Here is a 13,086-nt window from a genome sequence, read left to right as displayed (position 1 = left end):
TGTTCTGTTGCCTTGGTCTGTTACAAAAAGTAAACAGAGAAATACTGATAGTATACACACTAACTGATATTCACTCCCACCCGATTGAAGCTTACAATTCAATAGGCATCGTTCTTTTCTTCTTGAGAACTTCAAACTGGATACTAAACTTGCAACTCACACCCCCGTTGTAGCCGCTGTGTTCCAAGATACATGACCCCATTATAGCCATGCACAATTTATATAACAAAGAGATGAAAATAGGCTGTGGAATAGGGATTTTAAAATTTCCCGTAGTAGCCAAGCTCCTGCCGCATCCGATGCCTTTGTACGTGAGCTGTACTGAGACGGTGTTTCCACAAATAGATGAGAAGGTGAGTAAATAATTGTTACCTTTTTGTGGTAGTGAGAGCTTAACAGTCATCTCAAAAATTACCAAACATAATTCCTTTTTTGTTCTAAAAATTTTATTTGCATTTAAAAAAAATCATTTTTATCAGTCTAGATTATCATCATCATGAATCAATAAAAAATCTATACATGAAAAAACAACAAAAATCAAAATCATAATCAGTACTTTACAGATCAACAATAGTTTTCAATATCACAAATTGTCTTCTCCTTCCCCACCACCTTGTCTGTTGGCGTTTCTCGATAAGAAAATGATCTGATCTGAATGACAACAAAAAAAGGAAGGGGGTATTATTTTGATTTAAAGGGGGAAAAAATAATAAATTAAACTGCTAATTGCAAACAAACAACAATAGTAGTAATAATAATAGAATCTATTATACTAAAATTATCTGAAGACTTACGTGTTTATCTTTTTGATAGAATGCAATTGCAAAGGCTTTTTCACAGGACATCCTACAAAGTAGCAACGATTTTACACATTTCACAACCTTTTTGTTTCGTATGAACTATTTTTAAAATTGAAAACATTTACACCTCTTAAAATCATCACAAGAAGCCATTTTGTAATTTGCATAGAAATAACTGTTATCAATTAATAACTTTATCTCTGAAAACAGGTTATCGACCAATGAAAACTAACTAAATAACCAGTGATGAAAATAGCAATTTGTCAAAAAGAAGGAAAAGATTGATCCCAGTTGCAGTCGAGATTGGGTATCTAGGTCTGTTAGATCTGATGGAGAGTATTTTGCGATAGACTAACATCTTAGTCAAGGGGTAGCAAGCAATTGCTATTGTTCGTTTCATATAAAGAAACCAGGATAAACTCTGGTTCCAAGGGCTTAATGGCTCTGAAGGAATACTTTTTTTTTTTTACAATTAATCAACCGGCTTTTTTTTATATGCAAACAAGGGCTCATGCAAAATGTGCCTAAATGTCAATATGTGATTATGAGGAAAGATCATCCCACACATTAGACACGAGAGATAGAAATAGAGGACACACAGTCCCAGAATGCACAGGGATCAGTTGTGTACCTATAGCCATCAACTACCAAACGTACTGTCACAAGGCTTTGCTGCAACACAGTGGCCACCCAGCACTGGCTTGATCAGTGAAGTGTGCAATGTGTAAAGCACTTCCTTTGTTTACAAAGATTAATAGCAGGGCTGCCAAGTTCAGAAAGTCAAAATGAGGGACGGAATAAAAAAACACCTGCACACACATAAACACACACTACCAAAATTAAATAGGGACAGTAGCCAACAGTGGAGTACACAAACACAATAATACTACCAATCAGATGTAGTCGGTAGCTGACATTCTCTGATCACCAATAAGTCAGCTTTGCCAATGTTTGTGATCCATCGGTGCAACTACGTACACTAAAGACTGTCTGGACCCCCATTCCTAAAGGCTAGGGGGTCCAGGGGCTGCAGAACTTATCTTATGGCTCTGAAGACTACTTTTGTATATTTATTTATTCATGATATTTTAACCGACAACCATTCTACAAACCTGCTATGACGGAAGTGACATTATTTGTTTTGTTGTCATTGTCTTGATAAGTTTGATGAGACAAGGAACCCTCTACAAGGACACGCTCTCTGTACAGTAAAAGATAATGTAAAATAAAATGTTTAAAAAGAATGATGAACGTAATTATACATACAAAGCTACCAGACATTGTGAACTGTTAAAAGTTGAAAAAAAAAAAAAAAAAGAATATGACAAATAGGAACAAGATACTTGACACAGATTGTTTTGGACTTAAAAAAAATTAAAATTAACCTGTGATCCACCTATTACTTTCGTATCACTATCAGAGCTTAATAGATCACCTACAGTAACAGTAACATTCAATTTTCTTAAAATTGGGACATTTAATTTTCTTAAAATTCTCATGTCACCATTGAACACGTGAGGTGGAAATGGGCACTCTCCTCTCTATAAATTCTATTATTATTTGTATCATTATTACCAGAGATGGACTTTTATTTCACAAGTTTCGAATACACTCCTGCTAACATTATGCCTCAGTTTACTTAAATGGAGAACTATACATTCATCATCACTGTCTGCGTTTTCACTATTCCGTGGAATGCGGATTTGCCCTTTCCCTTTATTTTTTTAAAAAATTGTTTTAAATTCATTTCACACACTTCAATAATTTTATTGTCACTTGCACAGGTATAAGAAAGATTGGCAGATAGAACTTGATTAATTGTTCAAGTATTCAGTTCAATTTAAATTCCTGCAAAACTTGGACGGTTCCTTGTGAAAGAAATTATAAATAAAGTCAGTTGAGATGTATAAGAATTGTGTACTTTTTACTCCTGTATTCTCTATTCTATTTAATAAATAACAATGTGAAATTGAATGCAAGCTTCAATTTAATACACGAAAACAGATAAAATGGATGTTTCAAGTTTCCCCTTTATCAACAAAACAGGATGAATGGAACACTACAGACGAATGAGAAAATGTGAGCTTTTATTCACACAGTATCCATGACATGTGCTTTACAAAGGGTCCCAATCCAACTGCAACATTTAAGATGCAGGACGAGAGATGAAATTTTTCACACGATTTCCTACGATTGCGGTGAGTGAATGTAAAGTTCCAAGGATTCGACTTTGAACTGCCCACTGTGGGACTTAAACCAGATCTACAATCAGAAGATGAGTGTCATAACATCAGTCCACAAAGCAGCACATACCACAACAATATTACAGTTCAGTCTGAGCAGAGCTTAATATGTTAAACTCACGAGAGTCGTGCTATTAAAAAAAAAAAAAAACATATTTTAAAATTTCAATCATATATCTAAACAATTCTTTTCGATTTACCAGTTGTATGGGGATTAAGAGTTTATATTCTTTTCAGTTTATCAATAGTTTATTTTTAACCAGTTTCTATGTTTTGGTACTGCACTCAATTTCTAATTTATCTAGAGTCAATTTCAAAACATCAGGGGAAAAATGTAAAATTCTAAAGCACTTACCCTTTTTCAATAGATCTTGCAATCTCTATAAATCGTGGTCTAAATACACAGATTCTATGCCAATCAGTTCTATTTAAATATTCTCCTGGGGAAATATGATGGTAAATAATAATAATAATAATAATAATAATAATAATAATAATAATAATAATAATAATAATAATAATAAACAGCACAACAACAGTAGCAATTATAAAGAACGAGACAGCACTGCAAATATTATAAATCTGAAAATTAGTAGGCAGTTACAGGTTTTAAAGACAGTGAATCTGCACCCATTTTAAAAACAAATTAATTTATTATAAAATATAAAATGTCATAAATTATAATTTTGATGACATTTTTACAATCGCCATTGTAGAGTGATAGAATTGTTTTTTAACAAGCAACCAGATTGAAATCTGCACCAAAGGCTCCTTTGAAGGTGCATGTACTTGGCTTGACAAATTTGGAAATAAGACCCATCATCACACTTCGTATGGATTCATGGAAATTTTGGGGAATCAGACTGATTAGAGACTAAAAAGGGGATCAAAAAAATTTACAAGCAAACTAGAGGGCATACCCTGGCAGTCTCAGAGCAAAGTATTGAACGGATTGAATTAGCCTTGACAGACCCCCCCCCCCCCCTCAACAACACACATACACACACTGCCAAAATCAAATAGGGAGAGTAGCAAAAAAAATTCTCTGTCATTGACCCCAAGTATTGGAGGCAACTTATAATAATACCCCCTCCCTCCCCTCCCTAAATTATAATATTATCTGAAATCAACTGCATGCACTTTGAAGGGACTAATCAGACATATAAACTCTATTGATTGACCATAATAATAAAGTTTATTTGTATAGCGCCCAATCCCGTTGACAAAATAGCTCTAGGCACACAAAATTGTAAAACGTCATTAAAAACATTTTTGTACACACACCCATTTATACAAGTGCGCGCACACACACACACACCCTCACAAAGACACGCACATTCACCAAAACGTGCATATGCATACAGAGAGGAAAAATATCTGTTAACATGAATTATTGAATAAAATCATATCATGACATTTAACAATAATGGCGGAAGAAGGGAGATTATAATATTATGTCATGTGGATTTTGATGTAACAAATGCATATCTTATTAAAAGGATGTTTTATTTAATCTAGTGAGCTTCTCATAAGATGAGATTTTAATTTCTTTTTAAAAGATGACTGGGAATCCACAATCCCGCTCCTAACACTGAATGGTAAAGAATTCCAGACAGCGGGAGCAGCATGAATAAATGCACGATCAGCATAGGTCTTAGATCCTTTTTTAGGAACGCATAATCGCGATTGAGAGTTGGATCTTAAAGAGCGCGAGGGAGTGTAAACATTAATCAAGATGGTAATGGAATAGACCACTTCATTACTTTATCAGAGTAATCATTTCAGCTGCAACTGTATCAAGGATTTTTTTTTAAATAAATAAATTGGCTAACCTGTGGAAGCCTTTCTATATGTGAAATTGGTTGCCAAGGGAAAGATCAGACATGGATTCTCTGTTGTTCCTCTAATCTCCCCATCTCTTCCCACTCGGCCCAACAAAGTGACTCTGTTCACACCTGAATAACAGCAATTATGAAATGTGGTATTATAGAAATTTTCATTTTTATGTAGCATTGCAAGAATTTCAAATGAGTGACTTTATTGTAATCAAATAGGTTAATGTAAATACAGTGGAACCTCCCGATTACGACACCTCCGAATAGCGACAACCTCCTGATAACAACATTGATCCGTGGTCCCGATTTTTTTTCTATTTAAGATCAGTAAAAAAAACCTCCAAATAACGACGCACTTTTTTATAAAACCTCCGAATAACGACATCATTTTGGCGATTTTCGACAGTTTTCGTAGATATCTGATACAAAAAATACCGAGTTTAAGTACTCAAAGTTTATAAAAACGATTCCTGCTTGAACCAATGAGAACACAGCTTTTGAAACCAGTGAGAACGCAGCTTTTTTTGACGAATCTTGGCTGATATGCATTAATAAAAACCAAGGTATAAATGTAAGTGTAAGCAAGTAAACACAAAATCTTGGAAAATGTGATATTATGTGGTGATAGAAGTAGTAGTAGTAGTAGTAGTAGTAGTAGTAGTAGTAGTAGTAGTAGTAGTAGTAGCAGTAGTAGTAGTAGTGTTTTTGTGGGAGGAGGAGGAGTAGGAATTTTATCTAACTCGCAGCGTCCGAATTACCTGTTTTTGTTTGTTTTAAAGAGTTTAACAGCGCTTGTGACACATCTATGTTATATCAGCGCCAGTAAAAAGGAAGAAAATTGGATAGTAAAAAACATTCTAGATTTACAATTGAAATGACATAAGAAAAAGTAAGGCAAAGGGGAATGGTTTAAATAGGGAACAGATGTAGATTCCAGGAGCACACTATCAGTTTACTCAGTTCAGATCACCTAAAAGTCTCATCCAGACACACGCACAAGAACCCTCTAGGAGGAATACACTACAATGTTTTGTTTGTTTTGTCAATCTTAATAAAAACTGGTCCAGCGGGCCTTACAACGCCCAATTTGTCCGCCATCTTGGAAACCTCTAAATAAAAACACCTCCGGATAACGACATAAAAACTCGGTCCCGTGGCATGTCGTTATCGGGAGGTTCCACTGTATACAATTTGATTATGTACTATCTAAAACATTCACATCCTATTCTAAACTGAAACTGATAACGACAAATGTAGTATCACTGGAAAAAAAAAATAGATAAAAGAAAAAATATAATTACATCCATTTACTGTGCAAAATCATTGTAAGCTATATACAACCCAACTGTCCCACAATCTTTTTTTTTTTTAGTGAGTCAAAACAGATCAGTGATAGTTAAAAAAAAAATGTATATATATATATATATATATATCAAGATATATAAATCTAATAAAGTATAGACAGTTCGAAGTTGACATCACTCACGTCTTTAGTTTTTTGCCATCCGCGTTTATGAGTAATTCTCACTAAACTGTATTAACCTGACTATAAACGATCATGGTTATACAAAGTTTTGTGTATTGGTCCGTTATACTTCCGGATGGCAATATTTGTGAACTCCTAGCCAAGCGCATACTATCTATAAGTTGAATTTAAACTTAATTTTAGATATCAACATTCAGCTCAGAGATTTAGCTATTTTATTTATGCGTAAATAATGTGTAAATAGAATACCAAACCATTCTTTTATGCGATAGACTTATAGGCTTTATTACATTAAAATTTTTAATGAAACAGTTTCTAAGTCACCACTATGTGCAAAATCACCTTGGTTTACAGCAGTTTAATAATTGGAACAAGTCCATAAAAAAAAAATTAATAAATAAAAGAGAAAAAACTCCATTAAGATTACATTTAAAGGGAGAAGCATTTCAAATTGCAAAATTCTGTCTGCGTGGCTTGTGTTGTACATGACTCAATTGATATCGGTACAATGTTATTTGCATAAAGCCATTTGCAATTTAAAATAATTACTCCCCCCCCCCCCACCCCAAATTCTTTAATGAAAAAAAAATTCTTAATAACCTTGGATTTTTTCACATCTATTGAACAATCTAATCATTTAGTCCGCTCTTATGTTTTTTTACAAACAAAAAAAAATAAATTTAAAAGCAACATTCTCTGAATTTACATTTTTCTGTTCTAGGTCTTTCTGTTACTGGATCTTTCGTTGATGAAAGTAAACGGCTGCACTGTTTTGAAATGTTTCCAAAAACCTGAAAAATAAAAATGATACGCATTTTCAGATTGAGAATAGGTTAAATATAGAAATAATGTTGAACTTAAAACAATTGTGATCAAATCTAACTATTGAACAAAGTGATTTTAACAGTGTTCCCACACCTATTCTTTTAAAAAATTTAAGGTTTTTCAAGGTTATTTTCATGGTTTTCAAGGTTGTGCATGGCATAGCTGAAATCTGTAAAGCTTACCAATAAAGTCCAAGGTATAGTCTGGGACTTAAATTGAGTCCTCATATTGCCTACGGCCTATCCAAGTAATTGTCCATTGCCAACGACTCCACACAGTTCATGATTCAAATTTTAAGTTTCACAGAAAAAGATATTTAACAACACGGAAACACTATGTACAAAAAAAAATCCACCCAATGTCAATCAGTCAAGGATTTGCATCTCTCCTCAATACCAAAAGTGATTTTTTTGGACGTTACACTTGATATCCGTTGCCTTTTTTGGCTATCCTCAGCATTTTCGCCTAATAACATCACTACATAGCACTTCGTTACTGTTACTTCATGGCAGTTAAAAGTACACATGCATAGTTGACAAACTGACACAGTCCTTGGTAATTGACAATTTGTCCTAACATAATAGTAGATATTGCACCATTTGCACAACAACCTAATGCTTGTCATCAATAAAACACCAGTCTCTTGGTATCATGGCAATGGTATTGATTGATTACGGGTTACAAGTTACAGCCTTTTCATTTACCTCTCTTTATTTTTACCTTCTTAAGCATCTAAGGCTCTCCGAGACTCATTATACTATGCTATAAATGCAAAAGAGGGAGAACTTCCATTTGCATAAGCCACTCTAAAAAATTTATGAAATCTTTGAATAAATACACACAACCCGGTACATTTATTGAGAAGAAGTTTAGGGATGAAAATCAGGTCACCAGGGAAGATTGTGTTCGAGATTTGGTTAAGGGAAATTCCACGAAAATGTCAACCGAGGGGGTGTTTTACAAATTCTTAAGAACATATTAAAATTTGGTACCAATTTGTTGGAAAATCATTCAGGATTATGGATATAATTATGTTTCGTGCATATTTGTGGTACAAGATGCTTATTATTGCTTGATGTAAGGGTATCCCCTATTTGAAGAACGAAAAGAATATTTTCTCAATATTATAAATCTTGCAACTTCTACAAAATTATAGCCACCTTTGCTGTTGTTTATTGATATTAAAACAATTATAAGTATCAGGAACCTATACAAACATTCAAATTTACGATTTTAATGAAATGTTGTCCTCATCGGTCGTTTTAATGACCTTGGGAAATTGTATGTCAGTCCGTTACCATTAAAACAGTATTTTTTCATCTACGAAAGATGTGATTGTTGTACAGACTCACTATTTCAGATTTTCTGTTCTTACATGAATGGCTTTAGCACTGTAAGATAATTTTTCAAGAAATTTATCATTTAAGGTACTTTTGTTGGGTAACGGACTGACATTTTTTAGGGTAACGGACTGACAGTAACAGACTGACTAATTCTATTTTAATTCAAAAACAATATATAAAAGTTGTTTTTTAAGTCTCAGGACTAATGTCCACTCCAATGTATTTCAACTGATCAGGCAGCCATTTTATAAACATTTGGATCATAAAATTTCAAACACTGGTCTTCAACATCAAGCCTGCTTTTTTGCAATAGGTAAGTTTAATCTTTTAAAGCTTATGAATCTTTTGATCACTTTTTGCTATGTTTGAATTGAGGGAAAAACGCTGTTTATTGTTCTATAATATCCTTATGACAATGGAGCCAGTAGTAGTCGTCTGTTAAAGGGGCAAGAAGCCCTGGGAGAAAAAAAAAGAAATCAAACATTTAAATTAATGTGGAAAACTTTTGAGTCACTGAGGCTTTAAATATAGTGGGTCAGCAAGCTGTTTAGCTGTGTATAATGTCAATATTTTAGTTGTTACAAAGTAATGTGATACAAGTTAGAAATGAGTTTTATTTTCTTAGTTTTGCTATATTATTTTTAAGAAAACAAGATTTGCTTTTTATTCCGATTTGACTTTCATAGCTTATGATGTAATTTCGCTCAATTTTTTTATTCACAGGTTCAAGATGCCTACTCTATCCATGGTTCAAATAATCAAGAAAGACTGAAAACTGATGGGCATTACATTGTTTAGGAAAAAGTTAGGCAACAAAAGCAAGAGTCTCAAAGAAAACTTGAAAGTGATTGTAAAGGACGCTTAAAAGAAATAACAGGATTTTTCAAGCAAAATGGAAAAAAAAAGAAGAAGAGAAAAGCCGATCAATCTTCAACTCCAAAAGAAAGTAAACCAAGCACACCTTAATCCACATTTGCCTCACATTTCAGCACAGGAAAGTAAAATACTGAATTCAACTTTGAGTGTCTACAATCCTTCCAAAAATATAAAACAAAATTAAACTATGCCCGTACTGCTAAGGGCACCCAATACATCAACCAAAGGTTTTTGAAATATTTTTATCATGGGCTTTCAAGATGAAATAAAATAAGTTGATCGAAAATTTCTATTTGGACAAGAAGTACTTTTGGCGAGCACCAAGGGAAAAAGATTTCATAATTGTGAGAGATGAAAAAAGAGAGGACGAAAATTCAAAAAAGTTTCCTGTAAAAAACCCTGAAAAAGAGGTGTCGATTGTTAGTGAATTACATCCAGGAATCAAAATTGGCTTAAGATTATTTTGCTCCCCCAGAACCTCAGAGTGTACTTCTAAGAGAAATCCCACAATCTGCATAGGAAAATTGTAACAATCAAGGATAAAATGGTCCAAATGAAATTTTTGAAGATCTTTCTCAGATCTTATAACTGGCTTTCTGGTCAAGTGCAGATGAGGAAGAGATTGACTGCCAATACTATCGACCAGTTTGCAGTGACGGTCATGGCCTATTGACAATTCCTAAGCTTGAGGGCAAGATGAAATACAGAATAAAAATTAAGCTTCAAAAATAAGTACCAAAAGAATGTTAAACCTTCCCCAGTTTTAAAGTCCTTTCTCATCTACATTTTTTTTTTTTTTTGGATAATTCAATTTCATAGTTGAAATAAAATTCCTGTTTGACTTTGACAGAATAGATTTCAACTCCACGAATCATTATTTCATTATTTAATTTTTTCAAAAGCAAAGTTGGGATTGAGGTAATCAGATGTCACCCATCGAGTTACTCATCATGCCCAATGTAGCTTGACATCCATATAAGGAAGAGTATTGGTTTGATCAATCATACTGGGTATTCAGTGTTGCTCATAATTACATAATGTGTTCTTTGCTCTGGATTTTATGTAGTAACCGTTATTCTGGGTAATAAAATTCAGAGGTGTCAGTCCATTACCATCCATTTGTCAGTCCGTTACCGACACTTTTTCAAAGACTGCAGATTCAAATTTTGGACAATCTTTTAAATATTGCTAGTGGGTTGTAGAACAACATCTCGTGGTTACTATAAAAGAACTTATTTGTTACTGGAAGGTTTAACTTCAGAAAGGTTGATCCATCTACATATAAAATTGAAAAAGATGGATTTTCTGATGTCAGTCCGTTACCAACATTATAATGTCAAAAAAATTCAAGTTGATAAAGATTCATCTTTATCCTTTTGATATATGCTAAGGACGGACATGATACATGTCCATGGGAAATATTAGCTCCATACAATAAATACATTGCATTTCAGAGCACGAAATGTAAGCATTTTTGGTCTGATTTGTCAGTCCGTTACCCGTGGAATTTCCCTTAAAACGCAGGAGATTGCAGTTTTATTGACCCAATTATTTATCAAGTGACTATTTCTCTGAATGCTCGGGAAAATAAACTTGATCTCTATTTCTCTGAACAGTTTCCGTTCTCAAGATTTTTTTGGGTTATTTGCGAGAGTGTCTGTGTGAATGATGAATGTGTGTGTATGCATTTTTTTATATAGTTTTCTTTTGCCAGTGCTTGGGCGTTCTGTCTTTCATTTCCAACTTTCCCGATGACTTCTATCTTGAGCTTGTGCTATCATGTCTTTCAACCTCTGTTCCTATTTTGAGACTTTGGCTTTGTTATTTAGGTTTACTTCTGTTCCCTCTTTGATAGTGCAGCACAAAGTGCAAAAAGGGAAAACGCCATGGAGTATCCGCCATAGCACAACTTTTTGATAAAATCTGTATTTGTCAACAGTGTGCCTAAAAATGCTTGCTTGATGATTCTTGAGAATTCCCTGAACACTTTGAGCATTTACTTTTGCATCGACATCGCGTCCGTAACCCATCAGCTACTGGATTCTAACCGACCATTCGGAGAAATAGGTAAGAGTTACGGATCCCATTATTAGGCACTTTGATAAAATTTTCAAACTCAAAATATCTTGATTTGACTCAGTCAGGGGGACGGGACTCGAAAAAACATAAAATTTGATACCTTATTTGTTTCTCTACGACCTACGGTTCCAGAGTTATTTATTTTTTTCTACTGAAATTTTTTGTCAATTTTACAGAGAGAATCTGTGATCTCACTGCTGCCTCAAAACCAGCATCTCGCGGCTATCGGGAAATTTTGAGTCTTGCAGTCAACATGGCCCACTTATTGTTTTCAGTAATTTTGTTTCAATTAAAAAATAAATGGAAAGTGTTAGATATCATTTTGAAGGTCAGAAAATAAGCTTTATTTTCATATAAATCACTTTCATGTATGGAAAGTATGGAAAAAATGAAGGATAAATGAAAATGGAAAAAAATATGAGGTTTTTGTCCTAAACAGTGGGGTTGGTGGCGGGAAAAATAAAATAATGAGCGAGTGTATCAATTTTGATGAAATTTGGCAGAGATATTCTTCAATTAATTGTCTATCGATGTATGAAGTATAATTAAAATGTATCCATAATTTAAAAAGTTCTTGTAATTCAAAAATTTATAAATTTTTATTACATAAGTTTTCTGAGAAATACAATCAGGAATTAAGAATGAAATACACCGTTAGAAAGCTTGTTTTGTGCCCTTTATAATGATACCAAAATTAGTCACATAGGTTCACAAATAACGCCATGGTGACCAACACAGTAAAGGGTCAAAAATAAAGTTCCAAAAAAACGAGTTTCACCTTACAGGACTGTGAGCCTATCGGCGGCCACTGGACTGGAGTTATCAAAGTGCCTACCATTATTTATTGCAATGTGTTTTAACTGGTTTATTGTATGGTCTTTGTAAAGATAAGCATAACTAAACATGCTGTTTGCTTCTTTTTTTTTTTTTTTTTTTTTTACTTTTGACCCTTCACCGCTATCTCTAGAAAATCTTGGAATCAAGATCTGACCAAGACCAAGGTCGAGGTGGTGCTATTTACTAAGAAGACGTCTAGATCTATTTGTCAAGAACAGTCTAGGGTGAGTATTATCTATCTATATCTAGAACATAATAATAAATCAGTTAAAATCTAGTGTATAATAGAAGACGAGTATATGAAAATGAAATTGAAGTTGAGTTGTAAATTGTATTGTCCATGTAAGTAAAAAAAGTAAAAATGAACATTGAAAATGTTACCTTGTGGTTGTTAAAATATCGAAGTGAGTTCATTATTTCTTTACTTTTTATTATGATACAATCAAGATGTTTAGAGAAAATAAATCAGCTGCTGTATTATCTAAAATATAGTTTCAAGTGATGACCTGAGCGTCAAATTTATCATTGAAAACACATGCACGCACAAAAACACAGGCCGGCACTTTGGGATTTGTTTCGTTGATAAACGACGAATTTGTTATGGTAGTCTGAGCTTTTAATCGCTCTTGAGTGTAACGCTTCCATTTATTTGAAAATGCAACAAAATCATAAAGAGAGAACAATACTCTAGTTGTAGGTCTAGTTTAGTTTATTATCATCCATTGTATATTAATGATATTATTAGATTCTTTCAAAAAGGGC

At 33.5% G+C, this 13,086-nt stretch overlaps 1 protein-coding gene across 1 annotated transcript; it reads right to left on the bottom strand.

The window, feature by feature from the left end:
* Window positions 1-420: 420 nt before the first annotated feature.
* Window positions 421-12,918, bottom strand: LOC144978207 (single-stranded DNA-binding protein, mitochondrial-like). The gene is made up of 6 exons (XM_078923983.1): window positions 12,706-12,918; window positions 7,071-7,155; window positions 4,876-4,998; window positions 3,399-3,483; window positions 1,913-2,001; window positions 421-651 (listed from the first exon to the last, which is right to left on the bottom strand). The coding sequence occupies exons 1-6, from the start codon at window positions 12,736-12,738 to the stop codon at window positions 584-586; spliced, it is 483 nt and encodes a 160-aa protein (XP_078780109.1). The 5' UTR covers window positions 12,739-12,918; the 3' UTR covers window positions 421-583.
* Window positions 12,919-13,086: the final 168 nt, after the last annotated feature.

The sequence above is a fragment of the Berghia stephanieae genome, chromosome 8, assembly GCF_034508935.2.
Source record: "Berghia stephanieae isolate SIO BIC M18660-M18661 chromosome 8, UCSD_Bste_1.3, whole genome shotgun sequence".
Lineage (NCBI taxonomy): Eukaryota > Metazoa > Mollusca > Gastropoda > Nudibranchia > Aeolidiidae > Berghia > Berghia stephanieae.
This window is presented reverse-complemented; position numbering and strand designations above follow the sequence as displayed.